Source organism: Pristis pectinata, chromosome 6 (genome assembly GCF_009764475.1).
Source record: "Pristis pectinata isolate sPriPec2 chromosome 6, sPriPec2.1.pri, whole genome shotgun sequence".
NCBI classification, from domain to species: Eukaryota; Metazoa; Chordata; class Chondrichthyes; order Rhinopristiformes; family Pristidae; genus Pristis; species Pristis pectinata.
Genome location: NC_067410.1, coordinates 28682689 through 28691118, shown reverse-complemented (window position 1 = coordinate 28691118; position 8430 = coordinate 28682689). Strand labels below are relative to the sequence as shown.

The 8430-nt window shown below is 39.5% G+C and overlaps 1 protein-coding gene across 1 annotated transcript; it reads left to right on the top strand.

Annotated features, from left to right (window-relative positions):
- Positions 1 to 5533: 5533 nt before the first annotated feature.
- Positions 5534 to 8155, top strand: fezf2 (FEZ family zinc finger 2). The gene is made up of 4 exons (XM_052017625.1): positions 5534 to 6358; positions 6511 to 6645; positions 7027 to 7159; positions 7899 to 8155. Exons 1-4 carry the CDS (start codon positions 5549 to 5551, stop codon positions 8153 to 8155), a joined length of 1335 nt encoding a protein of 444 aa, XP_051873585.1. The 5' UTR covers positions 5534 to 5548.
- The last annotated feature ends 275 nt before the right edge of the window (positions 8156 to 8430 follow it).

The window sequence follows — 8430 nt, the reverse complement described above, 5'->3', positions numbered from 1 at the left end:
AAGTTATACATTATTGTAATACAGTACCTTTGATGCACTTCATGAAAGCAGAAAAACGTCCAAAATCTTGAATCCAAGACGTGTATTTATTCACTTCTAAAACGATCTATCTGTTCGCAAGTTTTAGCAAAGTTTCAAATACACCCCAACTAAGATATGTGTTTGTTTAGTGTTCTCTGTATTGAAGAAGAAAGAGCGGAACTACCTCTTTTAACAAGGAATGCTTACTGCAATTCTGTAAACAAATTGTGGAGGGGCTTCGGGATCATCAAACTTGTGAAGTCGTAAATTCTATTCATTATTCACATAATCAATTTAAATATGTTTTACTCCGCTTCCCCGCAGAGTTAACGAGCTGCAGCGTTCAGTGCGATGCTTTAGTGGCAATTCTCCCGTCCTGAAAGCAGCGCGGCATCCTTTTCAACAGATCACAAGTGAAGCAAACATAAGAGGGATCGTTCTGTAGCCATTGAACATCAGACCGATGGCTCATGGAAGAGACACTTTTTCCTCACTTACAGCATTAGTGGATCCCTCTGCAGCAGCTAAACAGCAGAGCAGAGAGTTCAATAGATAAGACTTTTTCATTGATTACAAGGTCAACTTTTAATAATTGGCAAAGGAACAAAACACTTATACATTAATATTTCTGCAACGCTCGATATCCTTAGCTACTGATGACGGTTATATATAATCTTAATATGTATTGGCTAGCCATCCCTTACAAATGATTTGAACAATACCGTTACATCTGTAGATGGACTGAAACCAAGCAGTGGGTTCTTATTACATCAAAGTAAAATCAGCGATGAATGTCAACAACCACCTCCCACCCCACCCCGCCTAAGTAGAGTTATACTGAAGGATGGTCCGCATCTACAAAATGCTGACACACCCATTCTTGACTTCTCAGATTTTCAGCATCTAAAGGGGTTTTAGTTTTTGATTTTAATACAGTTTAGCGCATTCACTAATTGACACATAGCCCGACTGGATGGGCTGCTGAAAATACAGTGCGATGAACGCTACTTTTAAGCTCAAAGTGTGCATAGATAAGACCAAACATCGTTTTGCATTTCTCAAACCATGTATCTGTATTAATACATTCAAGAGTTTAACCACACATCGCTCTGTAATTAAGATACAAAGCATTTCTTTTTAATCCGATCCTTTCACTCCAGCGTCGGTGAGTTTGTCAGGTTTCATTTCAGAGTGTGTGTATGTGCGCGCTTTGGGTGTGGAGATGGGGTTAAACAATTGATCGCTGGGCAAGTTCCCTGATCATGTTCAACAACAACAAACAGAACCGAGTATTATAAGAATACAAGCAGTTGCTATGTAACCGAGACCCCGTGTTAGCAGAATGTTGTGGTGAGGGTACAAGAACCGCACCTGTTGCTCCCCAAATCTAACAAGCTACGTTCAATAAGCTCACCTCTGTGCAGCATAACGCGTATAGAACTTACACATTCAACTAACTCGGGTGCTGCCAAGTTTAAAAAAACAGGAAATACTTCATAGGCCCTGCAAACGACGCAAAGCAAAAGCATAGCAATAAAAAATCAAAAGGATCAATTCACGTTATTTGCATAGGTAGAGGCAGACGGAAGATAATGTAACTGCTTTATATACTTAGTACTTCCGTGACGCTATCAATTTTGTGGAAAAAATAGAATCAGTCAAATGAGAGTGAAGTTTGCAAATATTTTGAACATGAAATGATTTTTTTCCTACTGACTAGCATCACAGGAGATCGATTTCTTGCCACCAAGAGTTTTGCCTTTTATTTATAGCAGGCCCGAAGGCAGAAAATATTGACAATGAACAGCTAAGCTATTGAAGGAAAAGGTCGCGAATTCCTAGTGTTTCTCTGAACTCAATTTTGCCACCATGACTTGAATAATTTTGTATGCGGTAATACGAGTCAACGTGAATTAAGAGTATGGACGTCTATTCCTCAAAAAATCAAATATTGTAGAAGCAGATAAATAATGTTTTCATTCTGTGCATGTCGTTAATTTACATTTCACACAATAGGTTGTCAGAATTTAGGTGATTATCCTAAACTTGAATTTTGACATAATCCGCTTGAAACAGCTTTGTTGGGGGCGGAAACAACCTTATTAAATGCGTTTTCAGTAATGGTGAGTATTGAAGATGCTTAATTAGTGGACGTGCTAAAGTGTTGTGTTCTGCTGAAAGTACATTATCCATGTAGCCCAAACCTTTCTCGAACAAACTAGAACTGGGATTAATTATTTTACCAATATAAAGGAGTGGGGAGTGAATGTGATCTGCAGGCGTGGGGCTGTTGCTAGCCATGAAGATTTTAATGGCAGCTTCTGCTGTCCTAGAGGCCACCAGACAAGCCCGGGACTGATTGCTTTAACGCCAGTTTCTAAATACTTCCATGCAATCTATTTGGAAGCATTGTTTTCTCCATATTCAAGCTTCAGTGCGACACCTTATATGTGTCAGTTTTGCTGCAGAGACGGCATCATCTGAGTCAGAAGACCCCGTGTTGAACTCACAGTTTGTAAATCTAATTTGGTACCTTGATGCGATACTGTGTTTTTCATCTCTTTGATGAGACATTAATCCGAGAATGTAAATTGAAGGTAAAATGTCCCACTTTTATCAACGTTAATCCCTCAGCATAAGGTTTTTTATGGCGAAGCAATTGTTTACATAAAAGCAGCGATCACACTTCATTAACTGTGACGCGCTTCGGGGCAAGTTGGGATGATGAAAGTCGCTACATAAATGCAAGTTCTTTCTTTACACAGTCAAATATTTCCAACTCCATACATGAGTATAACTACTACGGCCGTTGTATGATTTTAAAAAAGGACTCTAACTTTTTAATTAACATTCTTCTAGCTTTTCAGAATCATTTCAAATCTCTCATGGCCAAAGCACAATATTTTGTTAAGAGGATCCTTGTTATCTTGTTCCTTTCCTCCTAAATGACTTGTCAATTTGAATATTTATATTTAAAAATAGTATGGAGACTGTGTGTTAAATTTCATCAGCACAGCGTAACATTTTTTAAATGCAGATTCCATATAATAAAGTTTGAAAGAACAATATCTATGTAACTATGGGAAATCAGATAGGGGCGGAGGTTTTTTTTCACGCGACTGAAACAGATAAATGCAAAAATAAAGGTCAAGAATATGGTCGCATTAACTACAACATTGTCCAGGTTTAGTTGGAAGATTCCTGTGGTCCTTTTCCGGCCTCCTTTACTGCTCTTCGCCAGGACCAGTCTAATGCTCCGCAGGAATTTACAATTCTAATACAGAACAAACAACCCGCCCCTTAAATTAGTGCAGCAGAAAGAGAAAAGGGTCAGACAGCATTGCTGATTAAACATTAACCCTTCAAGCGCTGCTGCGACATTTCTGCAATTACACGTAGTTTCATTACACTTAAATGTTCAAGTTAATCTTATACCTTGTTCTTGTCATTCAGTTTAATTGGTTCAGTTCTTTTTTTAAAAAAAGTTAGTCGGGTGTGCATCACTAATATTGTATTTATCAACTCGCATCAATGTTTACTAGACACATAATTTGTATTTATTTCATGTTCTCATAGAATATAAAACAATTCATTCAAGATTTTTTACCATTCAGATCCTGAGGGATTCTAATTATTTCAGCGGTGTACTTTCCAATGAGTAGCTCGGAAAGAAATATATCCCAATACCTATGGCACTTTAGATCGCTAGATAAACATCCTGTTGTACTTCAAATTAACTTTACCCAGTAATACGAAATAAGGTAGCACACGCGACCAGCCGAGTTTAGGAATACAATAAATCGTTTAGATTTCAAAATAAAAAATATTAATACAATCAAGGGCAACTACAAACGCGATGGCCCGAAGATCGTTTATTAAGCTCTTTTCATGATCACTTTTGATGCCGTCTGGCTATTTAGCCCTTTTCGGTTTAGTCTCAGTCAATTCTGCGTTAATAATTTGTTGTGCTTCTCAGGTGAAATCGTCTGCAAACAGAAGAATTAAAACAGTCCCAAATGAACAGGCACTTCGTCATTGTAAAGAGAACACAGAACTTTTGAAAGTAAATTCCAGAAACTTTCTAAAAAGGCTTGTTAAAAACGAGTCTTTTCATTGCTCGCTTTTACCTCTGGTCAGGCGCAGTCCTTTTTCTTCGGTTCTTAATCCGCATCGTAACGCGTTTTTTTAAACAGAAAAAAAAAGGACACAAAACCGGGTTCCACGCGGTGCTTTAGTGGATAAAATTGAAAGAGCCGCTTTACAAGGGCACAACAGTATGAATCGCTTTGGAAAATTGGCTGTTCTGAATAGGTGAAGGAGGAAAACGTTTAATCGGGTCCTGGGGAGATTCTGAGATTGCAATCTCCTATTGCCACAGGTGGAATATGGACCTTTTCCCCTCCCCTGACTATGCACATAATGACTATCGAATCGAAAAGAAGCGCATCTTTATAACTTAGAAAATACGTTTTGGTTTTGGTTGTATGTCATGTAAGAAAGAAAATCAGGGAGATGTTTACTCATGATTTTGCCTTCAATATCCACGCAGCACGGTGCAGTACTTGCACTTCGGTGTACAAAAATAACCTACGATTTAATTTTTGTGGTAATTTTTTCACATTCACTGGGAATTTTGGGGAGGATATTACTGATGCACATAAGTCAATTGCTTTGGGAGTGCCAAAATTGCCTGTCTGTTCCTTGTTTATGCTAGAAACACTTCACTTATTATTCCACAAGCAATATTTTCTCAAATCTTACCCGGATTTTGAGTGACGAGACTGAGTTCAAATGAATTTGTCATTCAAAAAATTTTGGAAAATGCTCCTTTCTTTAAGGCTATTTCAATAATTAATAATGAGACTGCGTTACACTATATGCCTATTTAAAACGCAGCCTATAAGCAAAGTAAACAGATTTAGGCGATAGATTAAAGCACATTAAATGCACAATTATTTTTTCATACCCCCACAGCCTCTTCGCCCACGAGCATTGTGGGTGCTAGTGGGAGATTGGAATGGGCTGATGCTATTTGGATGTCACCTTGCTAAGTGACTTCATGTGATGTCAGCTAAATGCAACAGACAGTGATCTCACACTGATGAGGATGTGTGCTATCAAAATGTGACAGTATAGCCACACGCAGTCCTTGGATAATCTTCTCCGCTCTCGCTAATAAATGTAGAACCCGTTAAGAATAGACGGTGGCGTCTGGCACATCACTCCTCAGTAAGTTAGTAATCGAAATTTCCAGTATCAAACTGGTAGTTCGTGCATAGAGCATCGCGTTTAAAATCTATCAGCAAAGATTTTCGCTGTCCTAGTAATTCGGGGTTTTTTGTACAGCTTAATGAGCATTAATCTGGTGCCCCTCGGTGCCATTGTTCATAGAGATGTTGATTTGAATGTAAATGGGTGACATGCCAAACGCAAGGTGCTTATTAAATTGATGTGTGTCTTGGCTTTTCTGGAATGCAGGGGAGATCAGAGCGGCTGTAGTCAGCGGCTGCTCACACCAAGTCCTGGGATGGCGAGCTCTGGTCACTTGGAGACAGTTGTGTCCTGTCCCAGGCAGACGGCAAGGAATGGAACCTCCGCCACTACCTGCAATGGAGCTACCCCAAAGGCATTGGCCTTTTCCATCGAGAGAATCATGGCCAAGAACTCCGAACCAAGGAGCCCTACTGAACAAAGGCAAAGCTTGGAGAAAGCAGAAGGCAGAAAGGTTGGGAAACTGTGCTCCCCTGTCCCTTGTATGCTTCCTATCCAACCATTTCCTTATGATTTGCAAGCTAAAGCTCTGCTGAATTACTCGGAGGTATGGAAGTCTAATCTGAGGGGCTCACTCTGTACTTCGGCGACTATGTGTAAATCTAACTGTGGGATGTGCTACAAAACTGACTTAACTTTAGGTCCTTCAATGATGACTACTAACAGACTGATCAAACCCCAAGTCATCAACCAAACAGTCGCAATGCCTGCGAACGGCTCTCTTTATTATTTCAACTACTTGGACACGACGTACCACCCTTCGGAGTTGCTTCATAACCACCACATTTTCCCATCTCATATCCTCGGCTCTCAGCCCCCGGCCTCACTTTCTGCTCATCAGAAACTACTTTTGTTGGAAAATGCTAAATTTGCCAGTCTGGCTGCGGAGAAATATCCAAGCCCACAATTTCCTCACAAAGAACGCATCCCGGGACAGCTGGACCAAGTGATCAAAGAAAACAGCAGCTTTCCAGTCGAAAAGAATGTAATTAAAAACCACCAGAAGCTGAGCAATACATCGAGCGATGGCAAACCCAAAAACTTTACCTGTGAAGTTTGTGGAAAGGTATCGTGATGATTAAAACACTATTCGAAACCAGTGTGCTGTCATTGCTAATAGATTCTCGTGAGAAAGAAAAAATCTGCTCGATCGACATCCACCACACGGCTGGAAAAAGAACTTACGTTTATATATCTTGTTTTTGCTTCCTTTTTCAGGTTTTTAATGCACATTATAACCTAACACGTCATATGCCCGTTCACACCGGGGCCAGGCCGTTTGTCTGCAAAGTCTGTGGGAAAGGATTTCGACAGGCTAGTACCCTGTGCAGGCATAAAATAATCCACACACAGGTACGTGCTCACGTCTCCTCTTGTCATCCGGCAATCTTCAGCAGCAAACAATCATTTACCTTATTAGACGCTTCGTTATCCAGTGTGCATTGTCAATGTAATATGAATACTAGCTTACATGGACGGTATTTAAGCAATCTACGTGTTCCTATTTAAATGGCATCTTCTGCCATCTCATTTTTAAAGTGTTACATGTTTGAGTTGTTACAATCTTTGGTTGAAATGTAATATGACAGATTGTGAATGCGTTGTTTTAGTATTCAGATTGGCGCATCGTGTGATTTTGGTCAATGGTAAAAATGGTTCCAGTCTAATTTATTTCGACCTAACTATGTTTATCCGACCCTCGGTAGTCAAATAATTACTGTGATTTGTTCTCAGGAGAAACCCCATAAATGTAATCAATGCGGAAAAGCTTTTAACCGAAGCTCCACTCTAAACACTCACATTCGGATCCATGCTGGCTACAAACCTTTTGTTTGCGAATTCTGTGGGAAAGGATTTCACCAAAAAGGTACTTTTCAAAGTAGCGTCTACTTTAATTTGAATTAATCCTCACACGATTAGGTATCCATTTGGCTCCGTGAATTTAACCCTTCCATTGCTAATGCCTCCGAAAAAATCGTGTTATCTTCATAGAAATCTTAACTTGTGTCTAACCTAGCCTGGCGCTCGCCATTCGTTTTGCCACTACCCTTTAAGCATAATGCAATAATAAATAACATTTAATAATTTACCATGATAATTTAATAATACGTGCCTTAGAAGGACATAGAAAATGTTAGCGGGCTGTAGGCATGGTACGAACTCCTGTATCCCTTAGTTCAAAATTAAAATAATCAGAAGTGATATTATCCTTATGAAACCAGATTTTACAACTTGCCTGGGTATGAATGACGCTTTGAATTCAACCTATTTCAAATCAGATGTGTCATTTTGAACTAAGGTTCTAAAAATACGGCTCCTTAATTTGGGTTGTGGGTCAGAAGCTTGACCTCTACCTAATTCCTAATCTGACAGTTTTCTGCAGACTTTATTTGATTGAGATAAAGTTTGACAACTTCTTGACTCCCATACGCTCACACTAACGCAAGACTGCCTAATGAAGCTTTACTTCTTCTTAACGTAGAAATTCCCTCATCTGAAATTAACTTAATTGTGAACTCCTGACCCGGAGGTTCGGAGGGAGGAAGGGGTGGTGTGGGGGGCGGAGAAGGGGTAACTTTCACTAACTTCTATTTCTTTTCCGCTAGGAAACTACAAGAATCACAAATTGACACATAGTGGAGAAAAACAGTTTAAATGTAATATCTGCAACAAAGCATTCCATCAGGTCTATAATTTGACATTTCACATGCATACTCACAACGATAAAAAGCCCTTCACTTGCGGCACTTGTGGGAAAGGATTTTGTAGGAACTTTGACTTGAAGAAGCATATAAGAAAATTACACGATGGTAACTCAGCCACACCTCCTGTCAACGAACGCTCAAGAGTGGGGATAAGTTAGTCTCACAGACTTCGATTTGGGTTTAGTCTTGCGGACAATCATTTCTGTACATTGCATTTTGAAATACCATCTATTTGAGATGTTTCGATGCACTGCAATGCTCTTTACTTCAGACAGCGGTTATGCAACAGTGGATAATTCATAAGATACTTCTCACTCTTGAAATTTGTAGGCTTAAACGGCTTGAATTTTTAAATTGAACGTCGCCACCACGTCCCGGCGCGACAATTTTCCAGGATTGTTGCGAATGAATAGTTATGTAAATATTCATGTTA